Genomic DNA, 24,632 nt, shown 5'->3' with positions numbered 1-24,632 from the left:
CGCTCCTACTCCTCCCCTTTTATAGTGTGTGGGGGAACAAAGACGACACTTAGAGGATAATACGAGTACTACAACGAGTTTGGGTTTTTAACACGAGAACGGGGGTCAGCAATCTTTTCGGTGCGGAGTACTACTTTCAAATTTTCTTGTAAATCAGTGTGCCACACCGAGACTAATGACTCGCACAGCATTTTTTATATCCAACAGAGCTGTCATTTTACACCAGACCGAATATACAACATGGATAGACATTGAAATTGTATAACTGACCAATTTATCTTCCACTATTCTTTTTCATCAACAAACTAAAAAATGACTGTGAGCAACATGTGGAAAGGCCTATAGACATCCATGAATTCAACTATTCTTCATCAACAATGAACTACAATCAAAATCAAGTGATATGGACAGATACCATACCATTCATCAATAAAATCTTATTTTAGAAACTTGAAACACACACACACTTTTATTGTATTTGCCATCAGTAAATGGTTTTCTGTGCTTTGCCATGCATTGAGCAATGTGATAGCTTGCTTCAGTGGTGGCGTTTGTAGCAGTGACAAATGTTTTCAGGGTCTGTGTTTGTTTGCCATACCTGGACACAACGCGTTTTAATGTCTCCGCCTTTCCAGACTCGTCCTTGAATTAGGTTGCCAACCCCTGCACTAGAAGTACCACAGCCAGGCCAATTGGCTTTCCTACATGAAATGCCCAAAGGACAGTCATTTGATTAGAGTAGATTTACTATTGATCTGCAAATGAGGCAAACTCTGGTGTGAACAACTCAGTGATGACCCTTGGCGTGCCAATGTGAAGTAAAGAATGTTTGGTGGGGGCGTTACCAGCCCATATTTTTGTAGTATGACTGCAGTCTGATTTTTGTGGTATTTCTGTAGTATTTTTACAGTATTACTGTACTTTTATTTTCAATTATTTTTACAGTGTTTTTGTGGTATTTCCATCGGACATTTTTGTCGTATATCAGTCGTATTTTTGTAGTACCTGTATTACTGTAGTTGTACTTTTGGAGTACTTCTGTCATCACATTTATGTAGCAGTATTTTTGTACTATAGTATTACTGTAGTTGTATTTTTGTAGTATTGCTGTTGTAATATTGAATAGTATTTTTATATCATAATATAACTGTAGTAGTATTTTATTCAGAATGAAAACAGAATAATGTATTAAGTCCCTGTTTTGAATCACTAAATTTGATATGTATTTTTGCAGCATTTTATTTTGTAAATTTGTAGTACTTTAGTTGTATTTTTGCCAAACGACTTGATTAGTTTCCCCATTGTTTCTGTACACAAGCTCTTTCTGCATCTACAATGTTTTACTGTATTTTCTACTCTTGGTTTCATAAAATAAATAACCAAAACGTACTGCTACTTAAAATGAGCAATATTCTTCAATAAGTTGTAACTTTTTTCTTCTTTTTGGTGGAATGGGATTATTAAAATCAGTTTAAGATGTTTTTCTTCATTTGATTTATATTATTATTTTTGCAGTTTCATCTTTCATGAAACAAAATAAGTACTTAAGTGTATTTCAGTGTAAACTGCTGCCACCTACTGATATGGATGAATGTCAGTTACTCAACTGATCACTGGAAGAAGGCAAAAGTGCAAAAATGTTGAGCTACTCTTGTCACTATTTCTACAAGACTGAACATTGTGCATGTCTAAAGGAACAGCAGTGACATCATCAAGTTGTCTCTTATAGGCACAGCATGTTTGAGAGCAGGGACAACCGGCAAAGTAGGCAAAAAAATATATGTTCAATGAAAAACATAGTCATTGCTGAATGCGTTCGTATAGAAATAGTTAAGCAAAAAAACTTATAAAATACAACAAAATCGTGTATGTTAACTGGTATGCACTGCTAACTTGACTCTTATCAACAAACATTCCAACATCAGCATCAAAAATCAAGCAATACCACCAAGTATTATTAGTGTCCTCTAGTGGGCGTTTCACAATTGAGTAGAAATTAGAGGAATAACGAAATGCCATTATTTATTCATTTTAAAAGGACAGGTTTTATTATTTGACCACTAGACGTTGCTCTATAGTGCAGTGCAACCAAAAATGAGAGCTACAAAGCACAAGGAAGAATATACACGGCAGATATATATATATATCTATATACATGTATATTAGCCGCACGTGCCCACATCGAAAAAACTCAACACAAACACGAATTTAACCCTTACTCGATACAGTCCAAAAAACACAGCCGGCAAAATGAACGGAAAATGATACCGGTACTTAACATTTAATGCAGACCTGCAGAGTCCAGGTGCCCGTTGAAAGTAATCCAAGGAAAAAAGTGTATATTTCCGAAGGTAAGGGTGGGAAAAATATATATCCACTATTGTCGGCCGCGTCCACAAACACGTCTCACCTTTACTCCACTTCCCGTCAGCCCGCGTTTGCCCCGCCCCTCCTTTCTCATTTGCTCGTACAAAACATATCAGAACAAGTTTCTAAAATACATTACAAAAATATACAGTTGCAAATACATATTATACATGGTTACACATATTTACAAAGAAAGACGGTACACAAAGAGAGTTTTCAAAGCTTTAATAATAATATTATAACTTTCATCCCAAGCCGTGCCTGTGAAGGGTAGCAAAACGCTACTAGGAACACGCTCGCAACACAGCAAACAGATCTGTTAAAAAACATACCGTACCTGTAGTGAGCACGGTAAACCGTCCTCATCTTCCTACTTTTGATTGACATCACCAAAGACGTCTTCCTTCAATATGGGAAAAAGACTTTGTCATGTTGAAGTGGTCCCACACTCCCTTATTTAAAAACACGTTAGCATCACGCTCGCAAGGTAAGTCCTATTTCAGACTGCTCGACTGCGTTTAGCTTGAAAGTTGCGTCATGTGCCTTCCTTTCTGCAATTTGCATAATGAGGATATGTCTACGCTAATTTAATTTGTGCACAAGCTAAGAAGTTGCAGTTAAAATCTTACCTTTTGTACTTGAGCGCCACTGGCGGCCGTTAGAAAAATTACATTAACTGGCCGCATCACTGAATAAGCCGCAGGGTCGAAAGTTTGGGAAAAAAGTAGCGGCTTATAGTCTGGAATTTACGGTAATAAATTAAAAAATCATGTTTATATGATAGTTCTTGTATTTTTGATTATTATTTGAATCAATATATTTTTTTCAATTATTATTTTTCTAACATCTAGGGGGCACTAATCAATACAGACAGTCCCTTGAAAGAAAACTATTTTGGGATATTGATAAGTTTATTCTGTTTTCAATACAGGACACCTACAAAGATTTCATGGGATGTCAGTTGGTCATTTACGACTATTTCTGGGCACTGTTTATTGTTTTGACTATTACAATCATTGTTGCTATCGGCCAATCATGTAGCTGTTCTTTGATTTCCACACCCATTAGGTCAGATCTGCTTTTGTAACCTATGATATGTAATAAAAAGAAAGAGAACAGGTTGGAATTCCTTATAGATAGATATATACTTTATTCATCCACGCAGGGAAATTCACATATGATATGCAAGATTCTCTCTGTTCTCCATTGATTTCTTCTCTCTCTTTTTGTGTGTCTACTAAAGTTTAAACTTCTCAGATATAAAAATGTTTATTTAAAAAAACAGCAATCACTTGGGATGGAGGAAAATTGTACGTACTGGTGGTGTCAGTACTGGTAGTGTCAGTACTAGTATATGGTATTCATTAGTACTAAAAAGTTGAGTTCTGAAATAGGTCTAAACAGTGGTGTATTCCTAAAATTAAACATATTAAATTGTGTATTTTAATGAGTGACGTTTTCTTCAAAATAATGTAACCATTTCAGATTATAGCTTCGATTGAAGTTATCTGAGAGTGCTGCAGGGGGCTCCTGTGAAATGTCACGAGTCGGACCCGTTCTGCGACATGACATCGCTCGTCGCCATGACGACGAGCACCTGCAGCTACGGTTACGCCAGATGACATTTAATTGACCTTGACGCTACCATGGGACACAACTATGCACACTACAACGAATGCATTTGATTTTTCCACTTTGAACTCTGTAAACGGACAATTTATCCTGCTTAAATAAAACCAAATATCATCAATTGAGATACAAGTTAAATTGAGCTACCACGGTTGTTGAGTAACAGCTATGTAGTGTGACATTTAATCCCCTCCGAACATATACATGGCGACAAGATGGTCGTCATGGAGATTGATAAATATGATGACTGACAAGATGCATATACCCATGAGAAAGGGTGGGATGGTGTGATTCGAGCTCGGGGCATCAATCTGGTGCACCATGACGATGCGCGTGGATGTATGAATGCAAGGTTGCCACGGTGATGAGGACGAAAAAGAAAAAAGGACAGGGCGGGTTGAAGTGGACATGTGGAAGAAGTGAATAGAAGTGATGAGGAAAGAATCTAAATCTAAAGCAACACCGACTCCTTTGGGGTGTTGTGTCGACAATCGTCGATTACAATTCTGGAATTTCGGGAAAATTGTAAAAAAATAAAAATAAAAAAATGACTAAAACATATGTAGGAAATGTAATCCCCCAAAAGGTAAATATTTTCATATTTGCCAGCAAATCTGCTTCGGATAATCCAAAATGTTTGTTCTAATTACCGGTAAGTGCCAACTATTATGGAAATTTCAAATTTATAATACAATAATATCTTGTTTACGCTCCCCTCCCAAAAACATGATAGGCAAATGTCAAGTAGAAACCTTCATTTCTTTTTACAGTTATTATACAATTACTCTACTATACACTGAAAACAAAGAACAAACCCTTTTCACAGGCTCAAGCATTTTTAAATATTCAAAAGTACTGTATAATCATTTAGTTTTCATATATATTTTACAAAAAACTACGGTGTCGTCAAATAATAAGCGGGGAGAACGTTTAGCTTATCAGAATGCAGAACAAAATGCACAAACGTGTGTTATTTAGCGCCTGATAGTGGTAAATAAAAAACGTAGTTCATGGAGATAATATACACGAATATTAATTTGAATAATAAGCAAAAGTACATTAACTATCATATAAGTTTGCATTTTCTAAATACTCAGAGGTCGAGCAATTAGCGTTTTAAATAACATGAGGCTCACCCAGAGGAAGCTGAAATAATTGTCCATCATCTTGCTGCTACAGGTACCCATAAAAAACTCAAATATTGTAAAAACCTAGTCGTTTGTTTACTTTGAGTCTCCTTAGTTTGTATTCTTTCTTGTGCCCTGCACTTATTTTGGTTGCACTACACCAAACCACAATCAAACCAAGAGCTCATTTTTGTTACCAATTAGCGCAAAGGGCACCCAGTTTGATATACCTTTCTGTTTATATGACTTACAAAAAACAGTAGATACGAACAACTTTTCTTCAGGATGTCGAAAAATATCCAGAAATTGCTGTAAGTTACGTTTTGTATTGTGTGCACCTTTTTCCGAGTACAGGACATTACTGTAGTGCTTCCTTGCGCCGCTACCGGCGTGTGGTGGCACTGTGAGTTCACCCAGCATCCACCCCGAAGAAGAAATCTGCTTTCTCTTCCTAGTTCGTGTGGATACATTCATACTGTATCTCCATCGCACTAAGAACTTTGACATTTTTATTATTTAATATCTCGTGCATCCATTTAATATGGTTGGTGTAAAGTGTAAAGAAGAGGCGAGCCGTTTCTTTTGAAATTAAAGTGGACTAAGAAAGCTTGATGCGGTTGAGGAAATGGTTGCTTTTTTTCGGCCACTTTCTACCAGGGAGGAGGACCTCTTGAAGCGCATCTTCCAAAAGTAAGGTAAACCTCACTTTATTAATCTTTCTAGAGCATATTATTTTATGAAATGTTTATTTTGTAGTACAAAACAATACAGGTTGCTTATACAAGCATTAAACATACTTATATGAACCTTAAACATACAAAATATAGCACTGAAGCAACTTACGTACAAATTCAACTACGAACGATCATCTGGATTTCATCACGTTCGTAAGTAGGGCAGCGTCTGTATTTACAAGTACCCAAGCTTACGTCTACATTTTTTTTTTCAAAACGAGCGATTACACTATTTTCAATTCCCATAGGAATTTATGACAAACTTTACCTAAATGTGCAGTTTATTCCCATTCATTGCAAATGTTTACGAAATTCCCCAGCTTCATTCTTGATGAAAATGTTAACATTTTATAACAATTAATACAATAAAATATGAATGTTTACAGTTAATTCCAACTACATACAGATGGGCGATCACCGATACCAGGTTGTAAGCTAACGACGCTACTCAGGGCAAACTAAACATCACATGAAGTCCTTTTTCAGCAGTAGTTGGAGCTATTCAACAGCAGTTTGATGTGAGACTGAACGGTATGAACATTTCAAAGCTCTTTAAATACCTTGTTATGGTCTCAGAGTTGTTCTTTTAAAAAGTCCGGTCCAAATGATCACGTATAATAAAGTGTGTGGCTAGGCCTTGGTGATGCAGCCCTCCTTGATGAGGAAGTCATAAATCTTGCGTGTCTTGTTAACGTCGATCTTGATGAGCGCTCGGGCCTGAGCCAGACGCAGGCCGCCTTGCCTCCGGCATTCGTTTAGCAGGGCCTGCTTGTACTCCAGGTAGGCGCCAGGAACCAAGCGCACCACCTGACACAGCTAAACGTAATGCAACGGGTCAGTAGCATGTCAGACAGCTAAGACAAACGTATCCAAGAGAACTCAATCATCCAACATTATTTCTGGATTATTTTTGTTTTTTAGTGTACCTAAAAACCCCAAATTGGCCAGAAATTTGTAAGGGCGCCTTAAAACCTGGTGCACCTTATATACTGCAGAATATGGTGGATAAGATTGTAAATTCATACAGTATTTATAAGTCTGCATTAGACCCGGTCCAAATTTCAGGCCGGGTTTTGCCATAAAATGTTGATCCTTAAGTCAGGCCGGGGAAGGTCTCACTGTTTTTTTTTCTCTTCGTAAAGGGTCTGCACAGCATCCACTTACTGTTACTCAAGTAATTATTTAGATGACTACTTTCTACTTCTACTTGAGTAATATTATCCTGAAGCAACTGTACTTCTACTTGAGTAACACACTTCGGTGCGGCACCTCAGCACCGAGCGTACTTCAGTCCGGAAGTGCACACTTCGGGGCCCAAGTGTGCACTTCAGGGACAACTCAAGAGTACTTATGCTATATTATCAGTCTGAATGAATATATGAATGACGTCATGCATTTTCGAATTGAGAAAAGTATTAAACCGACCTAGCTAAAAATGAAGATCAGGATACAAATTCCCCAAAAAACTAAGCCTAAGCCACAAACCCAACTTTGGCTCAGATGAATAAGAAATGACTATTTTACAAAAAAATATTTTGATGTATAATACAAGTATGAACCTCAAATACACATTTGAAACCCTAATTCGAGACATAACTAAAAAAACCTTCCCTCAGTCATTTAGTTAAGCTTGAAGCCCTACTTCTGACACGGGCCCTCCTACCTCTTTCTCTCGTTCGTTGAGCTTTTCTGTACCCGGCAGTCCGGTCAGGTTGAGGGGAGGGGCGCTCCTTCTACCTGTTGCTATGGAGACATACGCAATGCAACAAGAGCTCAACACAAATCGTTTTCTCATGCGGGCAACCGCTCGTCACGCCAGTTATTACTGACATTCAACACAATAGACGTAGACCGACCGGAATAATTGTTACCTGATGTTGTGATTGTCGTGACAGCTGGTGTGATGCCAGCATCTCTACGGCCGAGAAATGAAAAGTGACACGATCAATAAACACACGCATGAACACAAGGACTCTGTTTCTTACATGGAAGCCTGCTTGCTGAGCCACTGCTGGCACGCTCGTCCGTCTTGGATGTACTGCAGCACGTCGCACAGCATGCTCCTCTTGCGCCGCTCGTCCTCGCGCATCCGCTTGGCCTGCTCGTACACTTTGGCACCTGTGCCGCGAGAAAAAAATACAAAATACACACCACTGTTGATCAAAAAGTCAGTTGTTATAAGCAGGCCGTGCTCAGTTTGGTCTAGTACTCACTGCAAAACAGCTCGATTCCGGCCTTGCGGTATTCCTGCAACCTCCGGATCTCTCGTTGCAGCTCAAATTCCACTACCAAAATTGAAATACATTTTAAATAAAAGATAAATAACGAGGAAAATAATGCTTTATGATTTCCTGTACCTCCATATAAATGCAGTCAGATTACCTTTATATACACTTTTTTTTTTAAATTAGAAGAGTGCCTCACGGTTCTTTTAAATTTCAGTGCTGTAAAAGTGCTACAAAGAGTTAACCTGAGCCAATGGTTTAACTTTGAAACCACTAATATATTTCTAGACATTTCATACCTCTAAAAAGTGAATTTATTCTGTTCGTGTCTTTAAGAAGGAAAATTAAAACAGGAAATAAAAATAAAATCAATAACATGAAATTAGCCAAAACTATATTTTTTAAATCACAAGTAAGGACAATTAACAAAGAAATATAGGGATTGATTGATAGACGGATGCTTGAGTGGATAGATGAGAGGATGATGGATCAGTGATTTAATGATGGATAAATGGGTGGATGGATGAGTGAGTAGGTTGATGATAGATGGAATAATAAATGGATGAATGGATAAAAAGGTTGAGTAGATGATGGATAAATAAGGGGATGATGGATGGATTGAGGAGAGAATAATGGATGAGTGGGCTAATAATGGATGATGAGTGGGATGATGAAGGATGGATTGATGAGTGAGTTGATGATGGGTGAATGGATGGAATGAAAGATGGATGAGTTTGTTGATGTTGGATAAATAGAAAGATGGATGAGTTTGTTGATGTTGGATAAATAGAAAGGTGAGTGTATTGATTATGCATGGAAGGATAGATGAATGAGTGGGTTGATAATGGATTGATGGATGGATGGATGGATATGGCTAGATGAATGGATGAGTGGGTTGACGGATGGTTGATGGTTGGTTTGATGGATGAGTGGGTTGGTGATGGATCGATGGATGGATAAGTGTGTTGACAGTATGATGATGGTTGGTTTGATGGATGAGTGAGTGGGTAATGGATTGATGACAGATGGATGGATGGTTGGTTAGATTAATGGATGAGTAGGTTGACAGGTGGATGGTTGGTTTGATGGATGAGTAAGTGAGTGATGGATGGGTGGATGGGTAAAAGAATAGATGAGTGGGTTGACGGATGGTTTGATGGATGAGTGAGTGGATGTTGGATTGATGGGTTGATGACAGATGGATGGATGGGTGGGTAGATGAATGGATGAGTGGGTTGACAGGTGGATGATGGTTGGTTTGATGGATGAGTGAGTGGGTGATGGATTGATGGGTTGATGACAAATGGATGGATGGGTGGGTAGATAAACGGATGAGTGTGTGGATGATGGAAGTGTTGATCACAGAAGCATTGATATAAATGAGAAAAAAAAAAGAATATTTTAAATGTATAAAAGCATATATAGTGCAAAAAGGTCATATACTGACAAGCATGACTCTCGATGAATTTGTCGTGTTCAACGGGTCCCGTGACTCGAGCGAATCGTCTCATGATGTCATAGAGTTCCTGAACTTCTTTTGGGTAGCAATGCTCCAGAACTGCAAGAGAAGAAAAAGAGAGGAGCGTGAATGTGCCATGCTTTTTTCAAACTGCAGAAGATGGACCACTTCACAGATCAATTTCATGTTCATTTGAACACGTCACGCTTTCATAAGATACGACGGATATGGGAGGGCCGTGTAAGAAATGACTACACAGACACCAGATTGGATTAAGGCTTTTGTGTCTGAGTCTGACATAAATCTGAACAATTGTGATTTGGTGTACATTTTTAATAGCTAATTTGGTTCCCTATTCAAGGCAAACCCGATTTGTCCTCGCCCGGCTAATATGGCAATTGTTCATGGCGTGCAGCCTTATTTACCAGTGGACATTTATGCACTACCAGTATAGCAAGATAATTTATAAAATGACAAGAAATTAAAGTGATACTGTGTATTAATTTACCAGTGGACGCTGTTGCCTAAAATGGAGCTTTCATACTTGCATTTGAAAGAGTCGCAGTACAAAAAGGCAAAGGAAACTTATATCTTTTGAGTCATATTGGCAGTAAGAATTAATTGGAGATACCCCTACTGAAAAATGTTTTACTTTGAGTCTGATAAAGGCTATATGCAACAGTATGGAGGAAAAACAATATTAAAAAATGTCACTATTGGTTCAGGGTGCATAGATATTTTATATCCAGGGTTTGTACACCTTTTATATGGCCGAATTCAAGTGCTTTTTAAAGACTTCCGAAGCCAAATTCTCAATTTTTCCAGTGCCAAGAAAAGATGAAATTCAGGTTGAATCATGTATTTTGCAGAACCACATTTATATCTGTGATTCACATATGTGATTATTTCATGTGCATTTATCAAGCCATATTATTTTTAGATTTTGAGTAAGTCAGGTATATATTGGTTTTTGAGACAGATTTCTTCCCCTATAGGTGATGGGTAAAAATAACAGTAATATGTAGCTTACATTTTAGTCGTTCCTTCCATTATAATTTACCACTGGGAAACACTACCATCCTTTTTTGCATGGCCCATAATTTACACATAATCCTTACACTAATACACATTTTTTAGTTTAGGTGTAGCATGCATTTGCCCACTATGGCGCGGCCCATAGGGAGCTATGACGTTCAGAAAACTTAAACACATGCTGACGCTAGCACGTGGCGCATTGGGCACCTCAGAGCATGTTTTTCTCAAAGCTGGGGAGAACAGTTGAGTAATGATGATGAAGGGGCTTTAGAAAAAATGGTGTGTGCTTGCCTCTGAGGCTAGAGTGTCAACACACAAACCTGAGCGCGCACACAATCTCTGACCGTCACCATGGCGACTGCTCGGCAGCTCGTCAGCCAGTGGGACTTGTCTTTTGTCTCCGGGAGATAAGGAGTGATACAACTGACGGGTGGGCAAAATGAATAAATCATGAGCGTGCAACTTCAACCCCAGCTGGCCAATCACATCAACGCAACAAGTGGTCTGGATTGGCGTTTTGCGAGCGCATTGCGACATCACGCGTTGAGTCATTGAAGCTGCAGCTGTTGGCTTGTAGCCATAGCAACTGTGTGTGCAAGCGTGACAAGGACCCACTTACTCTGGAATTTGCGCATGTTGATGAGTCCGTGATCGCGTATAATCCTAAAACATAAAGAGAGAATCTTTAACATGTATGAACACAATCTCAGTAGAGATTGCTTAAAGTTGTTTTGCTGCAAGATCAATCATTAATTCTGTTTAACGGTAATCCGTTCAGTTCTGTGGACTTTCTTAGTTCTATAGTTCACTTATATAGGCTAAACAAAATTTCAGCAGGTAGAAGTGAAGTCATGTTTTTTTTGTATAGCCCTTAATCGTAAAAAGTCTTAGGCCTGTACTCAATCGAATAGGGAGCTTTCCTATAATGTGTGATTTGAAAACCACTTACTATTGACATGTTCCAGCAGGTGTCGGCTTGGCTTTGGATTTGAAATCAGCACAACTTTTAATTTGAATGTAAAGATTAGAAATTGCATATCGGTTTGCAGCATTCAGTCTAAGGTAGGGATTGCCATTAGATTTAATTCAAGATGTAGAGCAGGGGTCATCAAAGCGGTGCCTGCGGGCAACAGTCCCATTTTTAACTGATATACAAACTCATCAACACGATCAATGTATTTACCTGTAATTCTTAATAATATCTCTGGATACATTTTTATATACCGGTAATTTATTTTAGTTTATTTTTTTGTGTGTTTGACTGAAACTATTCTAGTGCCACTGACAATAATTACAACTCAGAAATAAATCCTACCAACACCGTTATATCAGTTTGTTTGTTTTCAGAAATGTGAATTGAAAGCCTTTCACACAAATCAGTAACGAAAGAGTACTCAGGGTGAAAAAGGTTGATTGGCCTCTGATGTAGGGAATAAACTGACTGAAACTAAAAAAAACTGAAACAGCTCCCCACGGACTAAAAAAAATCTCACAAGTCACAAAAAACAAAAAGTAATTCAATTTTGCCTTTATTTTATTTGTAGGTAAAATGTTTTATTGATTTTGGGGGCTTCCATTTTTCTTTTTTTCCCTCCTATTAGAGACTCCTTGTGAATAAGGGCTATACAAATAAACATGACTTGACTTTAAAAGTGTCAAATATATTCGAATTGTCTTTATTGACGTGTGACTTGGCAAGCACCTGTTCCCCCCAAAATAGCATGACGTCACTGTCACACTTGCTATGGTTGCTCTAGCCTCAAATATCATTTAAGCTGTTTTGACCATTAGAAACTAGGGTTTACTATAGATTTTTGAATGATGTACTTTTTAGTTAGGATCTAGTCCCCGAGGACTGCAGTCCTACAGGTTTTAGTTTTTCTCTTCGAACACAGGAGATTGCGCATCAGGTTTCTGCAGAGCTTGAGGTGTATACAAGAAGTGAAAACCTCCAACAAAATGCCGAATTAAGCCCTCACAATATGAACACAAAAAGTTGGCCTCTGATGTAGGGAATAAACTGACTGAAGGTAGGGAAAAAATAAGCCAATTCTTTCTTAAGATTGGAAGAGGTTCAAGAATGTCATTATCATTTCATGGAAAAATAATATTTGGCCTCTACTGTTAAAGGTGCAAAATATTGAGACAATTGAGAAGTCAAGTTTGCAACCTAGAGACGAATAAGCAGCATCAAAGAGCTGCCAACCTACTTCTTCCTGCGTTGTCGCTCTTTTAATCTGGAATGGTATATATCCACCACGGCTAGCTTGAGTGCTGAAACACAATATAAATAGGCAATATCATCACACTATCGTGTTTGGATGAGCCGAGCTGCCCTGTGCAACCTACCGCGCAGGATGTCTGTGTCATCGTCCACAAATTCAATGTCTTTCAGATCCCATTCGGCGTAGTTGTCGAACTCCTGTTAGTCAGGGAGCAATAATTAGTATTTTTTTGCGATGGAGAACAGTGTCAGAGTGAAATGTAAATATTTGGATGATGATGATGACTGCGAGTTTTGATTCAGAGTCATATAGTGATAAAATCATCTAATCCTTTTCTCACCTCCATGAAGTCAGCTCTGGCTGGCATGTATCCCGCCATGTCCCTGGACAGAACTGAGTCAAACGTGGGCCGAGGTGGATCTTCAGTCGCTGTTTGAATTATTAGTGTTAGTTTGTGAATATTAGTCACAGTTTTTTTTTTTTACCACCGACATTTAAAAGGAATGGCGCCATCTGCGAAGCGAGCGTCCTTTGTTCTGCGCATGCTGAGCAACGTGGAAGAGAAGAGAGGATTGTTGATGAAGTTCTTCATGTAATGGCCCTCACATTCCTCCTTGCTTTTACTTCTCATCTGGTAGGCCACATCCTGCCTGAAAAGTAGAGGCACATCAAATTAGTAAAAATAAAACAAAATAATAGGGCTTAATAACTTTCAATATTGTAATTCAACATTGTAATTGGGGTGTTCACTTTTAGGTGAATTGATGGTTTATGCTCTTCAATACAGATCAGATATACTTTATTGTCATTCTTGTACACATGTATACAGAACGAAATATCGATACATCTGACCCGCACAGTTTCCTTAAATATACAGATATAAATATGTAGTATTGAGTTGGAGTATTGAAAGGGGATTTTATGTAAAACAGTGCAAAAAAAAATTATAGAGTGAAACACGCAAGTGGGGGGTCATAATGTACAAAAAAAGATAATATGGATGTGCAATGGTAGGTAAATAATTATAGCTATGAGTAGTGTACAGTAGTGCAAAGAGTGCAAGAGGAGCAGCTGAACAGATGTGCAAAATGGGCAGTCAGGTAAACAAGTCACTATACAATAACAATAACAATGGAGTACGGTAGTGCAGAGAAGAAGGGATGTGCAAAGGAGTGTCTAGGTGCAAGAGAATTGCCAGTAGTGCAAGGACAAAATAACAAAAGAAACAGATGTACAGATTAGCAGCTGGGTAGGCTTGCGATGTGAGTGATTGACCGTTTAACAGTCTAATGGCCAGGGGGACAAAGCTGTTGCAGAACCTGGTGGTCCTGCACCGCACACTGCAGTACCTCTTCCCAGAGGCTATAGCAGAGTGAACAGTCCATGATGGGGGTAAGAGGGGTCCCTAATGTTTTTGGCTCGGGATAGGCAGCGCTTCTGGCCAATGTCCTGAATGGAGGGGAGAGAAGATTTTCTCTGCTGTCCTCACCACCCTCTTCACACTACTCCAGTCGGAGGCACTGCAGCCTTCACACCACACAGAGATACAGTTAGTCAGGATGCTCTCTATGGTGCTCCTGTAGAATGTGATGAGGGTGGGTGGGGGCAGGTGGACTCTCCTCATCCTCTGCAGAAAGTACAGGCGCTGCTGTGCCCTCTGGAATTCTATACCAGTGTCCCCCACTGGGGGATGGTTGGCTTGTAGCTGGTGATGGCCTGAATGCCTTTCCACATATCCCTGGTGTTGGTAGTGCTGAGGAAAAAGTTCTGGATTTTTTGACTGTGAGATCACTTTGCTAGTCTGATAGCACGGTTCAGGTTGGCCCTCGCTGATCTCAGTGCCTCCTCATCACCAGATTTAAAAGGCAAGGTTCCATGCCTTTAGCAATTTGCGTATCTCAGCAGTCATCCAGGGCTTCTGATTGGCACGGGTGCAGTTGGTTTTGGTGCTGCTGACGTCCTCTGCGCATTTACTGATGTAGGCTGACACAGACATGGCTTACTCATCTATGTTTATTTTGTTGTTATAGGTGGCAGCCGATTTAAACATGTCCTAATCTGTGCATTCAAAGCAGTCCTGTAGTGCCTCCATTACCCCCTCAGTCCACACCCTCACCTGCTTCACTGTAGGTATTTCTCTGGTCAGCAGGGGCTTGTATGCAGAAATTAGCATAACAGAAAGGTGGTCTGATGAGCCATGGCAGGGGCGGGGGGCTGCTCTGTATGCTCCTTTGATATTTGTATAGGCCAAGTCCAATGTGTTCCTTCCTATTGTAGCAAATCGACATGCTGGTGGAAATGCGGGAGAACTGTTTTCATGTTGGCCTGGTTAAAGTCCCCAGCAACAATGAAAATGCCTCCGGTGTAAGCATGCTGCAGTTCACTCACAGTTTGGTAGATAACGTCCATTGCCTCCTTTGTATTGGCGCTGGGGGGAACATACACAGCAGTAATGATGGTAGAGGTAAACTCCCTGGGGAGGTACAAGGGTCTGCAAATCACCGTCAAAAGTTCAATGTCCCGTGAGCAGTGATTCGAGATTATCCTAGTATTTTTACAATAGTTGTTGTTGGTATAAATGCATAGTCCGCCTCCCCTGTTCTTACCGGTGAGTTTGCCACTCCTATCAGCATGGAATGCAGTTAGCCCCCTCAATGCTAACAGCGTCAGCCGGGATAGATGAGTTTAACCGTGTCTCCGTCAGAATTATAGCGCAGCAGTTCTTCATCTCGCGGTTCGATGTTAGTTCCAGTTGTAGATGGTCCAGTTTATTGTCCAGAGAGCGAACGTTGGAAAGGAAAATGGATGTGAGAGGCGTTTTGAAGGGTTTAGCCTTTAGCCTAGCTGTTAGGCCAGCCCGACAACCTCGCTTCCTCCTCCGGTCACATCGCCTTCTCTTGCCTCTCTGCTCCGTAGGCCGCTGGGTCTTGTTGGCGTAGCACTCCGAGGCTATGTAAACACTCCAGAGTGGTCGTAGCAACAGGCACTTGATTTCTGGATGATTGCATATCCAGCAAAAACCTGCAATCATATACTAATCTGCGGTTTGAGTTGACTGTGTCCGCCGTCAAAAACTGAGTCGAAGACTGAGCATTATGACCAAAATGTCCAAAACTGTAGCGAGCCGATGTAGCCGCCATCTTGAATTCTACAAGCATGAAATACAGTGTCCATCCATCCATTTTCTGCCCCCCTTATCCTCAGTATGGTCGCGGGGATGATGGAGCCAATCCCAGCCATCTTTGGGCAGTAGGCAGGGGACACCCTAAACTGGCTGCCAGCCAGTCAGTCAGAGGGGACACAGAGACAGACAACTCACTCACTCATTTTCACCTAGGGACAATTTGAATTGGCCAATTAACCTGACATGCATGTTTTTGGAAGGTGGGAGGAACCAGGGTGCCCGGAGGAAACCCACGCAAGCAGGAGAGAACATGAAAACTCCGCACGGCAAGGCTGCGGTAGTTGGAATTGAACCTGGACCTCTGCGCCGTGGGGCTGCATGCTAACCACCCAGCCGCCCTTAATACAGTATACGAATTAAAAATAATAAATAATTCACGGACCAGTTGCCAAAGCCACAATCCATCACAGCCTCTAGCAATGCCATCTCCTCTTGGGCCGTCCAGCCTGGTTCCAGAACTGGAAAGTCTGATGTCTAGATGAACAAAAACAAAACAAAAATGAACTAAACATATTCTTGGGGATAACTACTAAATCTTACTGTGATGTGTCAAGTCCAGTTAAGTCGTGTTTTTTGTATAGCCCTTAATCACAAAGAGTCTCAAAGGGCTGCACAGACCACAGATTATTGCAAAACACGGACTATTGTGACACCATCCTCTGATCTAAAACCTACATGAGGGCTAGGGAAAAACTCAAAACCTCAGAATGAGGAAAATGGATAAACTACTGAAAGAATTTCGTGCTCAACATGCACACAAGCTTGGAAAGATACTCAAATAAGTATGTAACTATGCAATTAAGTATATCACTGGTGAACGACTAAAATTGTATTCCTTGTTTTGAGAAAAATGGGATACTGACAAGTAATCCCTTGTTTATCCCAGTTAATGGGGACTGAAACTCTGCGAAGTAGCCCTTTTTTCATATCAAGCACTCTGCTGGCCCCTGCTCTCAATAATTAGGGGTCGTACACTGTGTTCGTGGCCAGATTCAAGCACTTTCAAGGCTAATTTTTCAGTTTGTTCAGTTCCTTTAAATGAAGAAATCCAACACCGATCAAGAGAATTTTTTTTTTGGTTGACTTTGACGACTAAAATAAAATCTTGCTGCTAGCACATACTTTGTGCATGTTTGGGCTGTTCCCATCTATGATCTAGGATCTTTTCGTGTCAATGGGCTGCTATTAAGTGACATGAATTCTGCCATTCTGCTTGAACAATGCACGCGCAGCCTCAATACGTCGCACATGTCCACAAGCATGGAAAGGGCTCTATGGGTTTGGGTAATCATTGAGTTGAAAGCGGAAGACAAAAAAAAAAAAAAAAGAAACAAATGTATGTATAAATAGCAGAAAAGTTCAGCCGAATTTGGACTCATTTCAATAATATTGATTGCTCCTAAGCAGCTTGCATTAAATCTTTCTATCTTGAGACTTCTGGTTTTATTTGCTTTTGGTTATACTCATTTCAATCAATACATTTTTTAGAGGATCTGTGTCTAAATTGGTTAAAAAAAAGAATAGTAAATGGTTAATTTTAGGCATTTTAAAATTTATTTATAGTACTGAAGAGTTAATATTTTTAATTTTTATTTGATTATTTTTGCATTTGCATTGGATTTTGTGTGAGAGATTACAGTAGTTTAAATATTTTTTCTGTTGTGTGGCAACATTGTTTCAGCAATGTGTCTGAGAGCATTTCGTTAGTGGGTGTTAGAGGTCTTCCTGGATTATGCCCATCCATCACGGCCCTTCATAATTTACCATGATTTCATACTTGTGGTCACTCTGATGTTTCTTGTATTCAAAGCCTCTAGTGAAACACTAGGAAAAAACAGAAATGATATTAGGTTTATTTAGCATTAAGAGGAAGTTCTTTATCTGGGATAGACAAAATGTCACCTGGAGGCACAGTAGAAAAGGTGAAGGTCCACATTCTGCACACTTGATGTAGGGCTCACTGAGGTAAGATGAGCAGCCTCTGCATGGCGGTTTATCGAACGGGTCGTCTGAGGGGAAACATGTGCATTAAGTTTATATAAAAAGTCAATTTTATGTCAAAGAGACTAAACTACAAATAGTTGTTTTAATCAGGATTTTTGACTGCTCATATCTTCAAATACCCTATGAGTTGTACGATTATTACAGTCAACTAGAATTATCAATTCACATTGGCGGGGTCTGAGTGTGTCACCAAATGGGTGCGTTGCAGTGAGTGAGTTGGCCTCCTAGGAAGAAACAGATAAAGTCTGACGTTTCCAAGCAGTGAGAACACGAGACCTGGGCCAACGCTATACACTTCTTAAAATTCAACCAATCGTGTCCCGTATGTGATACGGCAAATGCTATATGATGCTCCACACAGTCTCCTCGGTCGCTGCTGCTGGCGATACCACAGCAACAGAGCGACTTCATAGCAAGCTGAGGAGCAAAAAAGCACATTAAAGTGGGGGACTGGACACGGGCTCTCACGGGGTCTCATCGGGGCCTCGTGGCTTGCTCGTTCGGTCCAATCATGTCTGAGCCCATTTTAAAAAATTACATGAGAAAATGCCTATTTGTCTCATGTTTTACACATTGAAATGTTGATAGAATTCAAGGAAGATCACTTTGTAACTGTAAAATCCATATATTGATTCAAACCTCGCATTTTATCATGTCTAACACATGACTGTTATAATTGATACAAGTTATGATAATGAGTTGAAATGATTTATGGAAAAGTGCAAAGTTATTTTGCGGACAGTATCCTATATGCCTTCAACCCGGCATCCAATTTTTCTTTTCAAGTGATTTGTTTGTGCTGTTTGTTGCAACATTCTTCAGAAAAAAGAGAGAAATAAAAACAAATTGTAATAGCTAGAACTGAAATACAAAATTTGATAGTCATTACAATTATTTAAAATATTTCATTATGCTTATCCCATTTAAGTATTTAATTGTTCTTCTACTAAAATTGGTGAATTGAAAATATATTTATTGCGAGTCATTTCTTGCTACAATTGTAAATACTGAACGCTGATAGTCCACATCAGTATGTGAACATTTGTGCAATATTTAAAATATTTAAGTCTTTTAGATGAAAGTAGCGAGATGCGCAAATGTTACACAACGAGTGGCCACGATTTTGAATATTAAGCCTTTATGAATGAAACCAGCTAGTCGAAATTGGAGTTCGACGACATATTTACCCTTAGAAAGGTGTGAAACAAATGTAGTACCAGTCCGCCGCACAGTAACGTTAGCATAACAATGCTAACTGCTCATTTGCAATGACAAGGAAAACAACCACAAACAGTTTTCGCGACGCGAATGACTATTCAACTTACTCCCAAAAGAAGAAAGATGATCCATGTGACTTTATTATGGAATATTTTTAAGGGTGGGGAGATTGAGGGGAAGAGACTAAAACGGATACAAGTGATGCTGCGGTGCAATCACGTATTCCAGACTCGGCACGCCGCCCTGTTGTTGGAATTTTAAGGCTAAACTAATCAAAGACCGATCGCAGCAGACTCTGAAATGGATAAATCGACCACAGGTATGAATATTTAGGGAACAACATACCTGTCAACCTCCACGGCTCAACGCCCTTACAAACTGTTGCATTTTCCCTTACAAAATACAACGTGTTTTTTGTAGTTTAACATGTTATATTGTACATGTGTTTCATTATATCATATATATTGTTAATTAACATTTTGTTGTGAGGTACTGAGTTGCTCGACATGAATGATGTTTATTATAAAAAAATGAAGTAGCTTGGACGTTCACTGTAGAAGGAAAAAAAACATGCAAATATACCTGTATTTAAGTAGAATAATACATTTTCTTATTCAAATTATTAATTCCTTTTCTGAAATGAAATGAATGAAATGAAATGATCTGCTTTAATATAGCGCTTTTCAAGTCAATGACTTCCCAGAGCGCTTTACATTGTGCTTCACATTTCCCAATAGCGGCCGTGATCTGTGCAGCCATGTAAGGCGCTAACCTGCTTATTGGGGGTGTTGGGGTTTCAGTGTCTTACCCAAGGACACTTCGGCATGTAACACGGACAAACCGGGATTCGAACTGGGATCCCTTAATCCTAAAACGATCGCTCTACCTCCTGAGCTACTGCCGCCCCTTCTCCATTAAATTATTGTTGGTAATATACTGATTAAAGGGATAACCACAAACCTGTCTTTTTTTATTTTCTCCTTTTATACTTCCTTTATTTCTTAACTTCTTTATACAACACAATGATTCGTAATAGAATGCATCAAAGCAAGTGATGTCAAGGAACGGACCAGGAGGCAGGAAATGGGAACTCATTTGCGTTACGATTTGTTACTTTTATTTAGAAAATAAAAGTTGTCCAACACGCAGGGACCAAAGACAAAACAAAAACAGGCTTACAGGCAATCACTCAGAACAAACGAGCACGAACAGGTCTTCAAGAAAGAAAGGCAGTAACTCAGAACAAACGGGCATGAACAGGTTTTTCCTCGAGTCAAACAAAACAATGGTGTCGCCACGGGCAGTCCCAAAACGAGCCCTTAAGAATCCCACACACAATTAAGTCAATCTGTGTCAGCCGGTGTCAAGGGGCGGGAACAGCTGGGTGTCATGGCGACCATGCAGGACATGACAGAACCCCTCCTTCAAGGGACAGCTCCTGAGGTCCCGAAAGAATATAAATACCTCGCACCCCAGAATGGGTCGACGCTCCCGATGAGGGCAACCCCGCTCCCTCCTCCGAAAACGCAGGAACGGGGAGAGGCAGGTGGGGTCGTCGTCGGACGAGTTGGGCTGGCGGTCGTCGTTGGACGAGTCAGACTGGTGATCGGCGGAGTCGGACTGGCGATCGGTGGAGTCGGACTGGTGATCAGGAGGGTCGGACTGGCGATCAGGGGGGTCGGACTGGCGATCAGGGGGGTCGGAATGGCGATCAGGGGGGTCGGAATGGCGATCTGGGGGGTCGGACTGGCGATCAGGGGGGTCGAACTGGCGATCAGGGGGGTCGGACTGGCGATCAGGGGGGTCGGACAGGCAGGCAGGAGAGTCGGACAAGCAGGCAGGAGAGTCGGACAAGCAGGCAGGAAAGTCGGACAGGCAGGCAGGAGAGTCGGACAGGCAGGCAGGGGAGTCGGACAGGCAGGCAGGGGAGTCGGACAGGCAGGCAGGGGAGTCGGACAGGCAGGCAGGGGAGTCGGACAGGCAAGCAGGGGAGTCGGACAGGCAAGCAAGGGAGTCGGACAGGCAAGCAAGGGAGTCGGACTGGCAAGCAAGGGCGTCGGACTGGCAAGCAAGGGAGTCGGACTGGCAAGCAAGGGAGTCGGACTGGCAAGCAAGGGGGTCGGACTGGCAAGCAAGGGGGTCGGACTGGCAAGCAAGGGGGTCGGACTGGCAAGCAAGAGGGTCGGACTGGCAAGCAAGGGGTTCAGACTGGCAAGCAGGAGAGTCAGACAGGTAAGCAGAAATGGACAGGCGCGGCGTGGAGGCCGACAGGCGCGGCGTTGAGGCCGACAGGCGCCATGGACCGCTCATACAGGTAACGCGACAGACGCTCAGCCCGCTGAGCGAATTGCTCCATCTGGCGTCCTATGCGTTGACCTCGCTCGATCAGCAGCTGAAGGGCGTTGACCTCACTAGGCGAAAGGCAAACGGCGTTCCCCGGTATTCCCCGAATTGGGTTGGGATCGTTCGCTGAGTTCACATGAGTGGGCCATACCATTCTGTCAAGGAACGAACCAGGAGGCAGGAAATGTGAACTCATTTGCGTTACGATCTGTTACTTTTATTTAGAAAATAAAAGTTGTCCAACACGCAGGGACCAAAGACAAAACAAAAACAGGCTTACAGGCAATCACTCAGAACAAACGGGCACGAACAGGTCTTCAAGAAAGAAAGGCAGTAACTCTGAACAAACGGGCATGAACAGGTTTTTCCTCGAGTCAAACAAAACAATGGTATTGCCACGGGCAGTCCCAAAACGAGCCCTTAAGAATCCCACACGCAAGTCAATCTGTGTCAGCCGGTGTCAAGGGGCGGGACGAGCTGGGTGTCATGGCGACCATGCAGGACATGACAAGTGAGCCGTATAAGAGATGGCTCTTTTTAATGAGTTGAGCCGAAAAAGCTGGTTCTCTAAAAAGAGACGGACTTCCTTTCACTACACAACTACCACATGAAATCCGAGGCGGCAGACGCATGCGCACAGTAGCATCAAACCGCTCACTTTGTTTGCAATGAAAAAAAATGATATAGAGGCCACCGCGGTGAACTTGTTTGACTTGATCGATTTGCCGTTTCGTGATAGTCGGTGTATACCGGACGATACCCATATTTGACAAATTTGCGTTTTTCTGTACAGATTTTTTTCATACCAGCTTAAAATGCATAATAAATGCACTTTGTACCGCAAAAACGTAAAGGTGGACAGGTATGGAACAAACACATGTGGTATTATTAGTATACCTTAGCTGAGAGAGCTTTTGGATAATTCATTTTAATTATAGTTGGAATTGTTGGCACATCATTCTTAAAAACACTGATTGTTAAAAGAAACAGGTCAAGAGCAACATAATGGAATCCGAACTACGTATTGAAAATTGTTTGCAACGAAATAAAACATTTAACAGACACTTAAAAGAGAAAAATAAGAAAAAGTCAAATAATTATGCAATAGTACATACTGTGTTTTTTTTTTTGTATAACAGACATGTTTTTACCTAAAAAATACTCAAATACTGTTGATGTGATACTCAAAATTTCAAAATAAATTATTTTTCCTCAGTGATTAAGGATCTAATCTTAGTATTGTCACAGGCCACTGCCTGCCAAAGCAGTCAATGCTAATCTCTGAAGAGCCCATAGAAATTTCACATCGACAAAAAAAACAAAAATGTAACCAGATAATGAAGGTGCTGTATAAGAGTCAGATCAGGAGGCATCTCCTGCTAATGGTAACCATGGAAGCCAGTACTATCTGTTTCGTGTGGTGGATCTAACCCCTCCCCGAAAAAAAAGGTCTGGAGAGTGATGGGCGCCGCCAGGTTGTACTAGCCCAAGACACACCATAGGAAGTGGTGCCCCGAGGACCCTGGCTGTTAAGGGATCCGTGAGCTGTGAACTCGGAGAATGTCCTATATTGTAACAATCTTGCAGTGAAAAATGCTGCAATTATATATAGCAGCACCCAAAGTTATACATCCGGTTCGAGTGAATGCTGGCGGGACTGGCTGCTGCAACTCTACAGATACTTTTTAAAGATTTAAGTTTTAGCTTTGATGGCTCTATTGCCTGTTTTGGAGCTGTTTGTACTGTGTTTTGGCGCTTTGTGGGAGTCGAGGCATTTGAGTATTTATACTTCGATCCACTCGCTCATGTGTTTTGTCTCTGTCTCCCCAGTACCACTGAATTATCCGTATTAATCTCTTTATCCAAGCCCTCCACATATCTAGTGACCCTATTCCTTCATCCTTGGTGAAATCCTGCCTATCTAATTTGCTTCCCCTCATTTCTGTCATTATCCATTCCTCACTTTCCACTGGTACTCTTCCCCTTTGCCCTCAAAACTGCCACTGTCACGCGCACTCTGAAAAAACCCGGTTCAGACCCTAACAACCTGAATAATCTCCACCCTATCTACAACCTACTATTCATGTCCAAACCAACATTTCGTTCCACTGCTTCGCGGACGACACCCAACTCTACCTTTCCTGCAAACCTGACTCCTTTTTTGGGGTTATTTATTATTTACTTGTTTGAATCTTGTTTTATCTTCTTTTGGTATTCTGTGTACAGCGACCTTGGGTGTTCTGAAAGGAGCTTTGAAGTAGAATGTATTTGAATAATTATCGTAATAATAATTATTAAAAGTTTTTAAAATTGATTTTTTATAAGTACAATTTAAGTGAGGTATCTAAAAAAGTTCTTCGTTTTCTGTCATACAGGTGTACACTGCTTTGTAGTTTCTGTGTTACACATAGCTTGCCATCAATTCAACAGCTCATAATGCCAGCTGACATGCAGCTTTGTGTAGTTGCAGATACGTGTTGTTAAACTACATTATTTCAACATTTTTCTATTTTGAAACTGGTCTAAGAAGGAATGACCTATCATCGACAGTATAGACCAGTATTTTATTTGGGGTACACTACTGTGCTGCAAGAAATTGCCCAGTTTTATCTTTACAAAAACCGTAGACATGCCATTCTTCAGTATCTTTGCTTTCTTTGAGTGATCAGTCGAGGAACTGTGACATTCATCCAAATCAGTAGGTGGCAGCAGATAACTATGTTTTTTTTCAGTTTGGTATACAAATCAGGTGGAAACATATATGTTGGCTTGGAGAGGGATGGGTGAATCCAGGCTGTACTTGCCCAAGACACACTACAGGAAATAGTGCCCCTAAGACCTTTGTGGATAAGGGATCCAACCAACCGACCAACATCACTAATCGCCTGCACAAAAGACAGTACAGCAAAATACATTTAATAACTTATTTTGTTTGATGAAGCATTTTGAGATCGCACTGCAAATCTGGCTTATAATTTTGCTGATTTTCATTATTTTCTTAATTTGTTAAAAATTAAGATAGCTTTTCTCATTTTAAGTAATATATAACCCCCCCCCAGAAAACAAAAACAAAACAAAAACA

General features: G+C 40.6%; 1 protein-coding gene across 1 annotated transcript; it reads right to left on the bottom strand.

Annotated features, from left to right (window-relative positions):
* Positions 1-5,852: 5,852 nt before the first annotated feature.
* On the bottom strand, positions 5,853-19,463 carry tada2a (transcriptional adaptor 2A). Its single transcript, XM_088346102.1, has 15 exons — positions 19,315-19,463; positions 17,888-17,994; positions 17,750-17,809; positions 16,368-16,459; positions 13,294-13,451; positions 13,142-13,230; positions 12,926-12,998; positions 12,787-12,850; positions 11,196-11,239; positions 9,530-9,640; positions 8,071-8,142; positions 7,843-7,975; positions 7,729-7,772; positions 7,521-7,600; positions 5,853-6,673 (listed from the first exon to the last, which is right to left on the bottom strand). The coding sequence occupies exons 1-15, from the start codon at positions 19,337-19,339 to the stop codon at positions 6,488-6,490; spliced, it is 1,338 nt and encodes a 445-aa protein (XP_088202228.1). The 5' UTR covers positions 19,340-19,463; the 3' UTR covers positions 5,853-6,487.
* Between the last annotated feature and the right edge of the window lie 5,169 nt (positions 19,464-24,632).

The sequence above is a fragment of the Urocampus carinirostris genome, chromosome 10 (genome assembly GCF_059441175.1).
Source record: "Urocampus carinirostris isolate Australia breed hairy pipefish chromosome 10, RoL_Ucar_1.0, whole genome shotgun sequence".
NCBI classification, from domain to species: domain Eukaryota; kingdom Metazoa; phylum Chordata; class Actinopteri; order Syngnathiformes; family Syngnathidae; genus Urocampus; species Urocampus carinirostris.
The sequence above is the reverse complement of the archived record's forward strand: the minus strand, read 5'-3'. Positions and strand labels throughout refer to the sequence as shown.

What these genes read in the sequence shown, in the direction of transcription:
- tada2a (XM_088346102.1), bottom strand. Translation starts at nt 19,339, where the DNA reads ATGGATCATCTTTCTTCTTTTGGGA. An exon ending in TCATCTTTCTTCTTTTGGGA is followed by an intron (nt 17,995 to 19,314) that starts GTAAGTTGAATA and finishes GTTTCCCCTCAG; the next exon opens with ACGACCCGTTCGATAAACCG. An exon ending in CTCAGCAAGCAGGCTTCCAT is followed by an intron (nt 7,773 to 7,842) that starts GTAAGAAACAGA and finishes TCTCGGCCGTAG; the next exon opens with AGATGCTGGCATCACACCAG.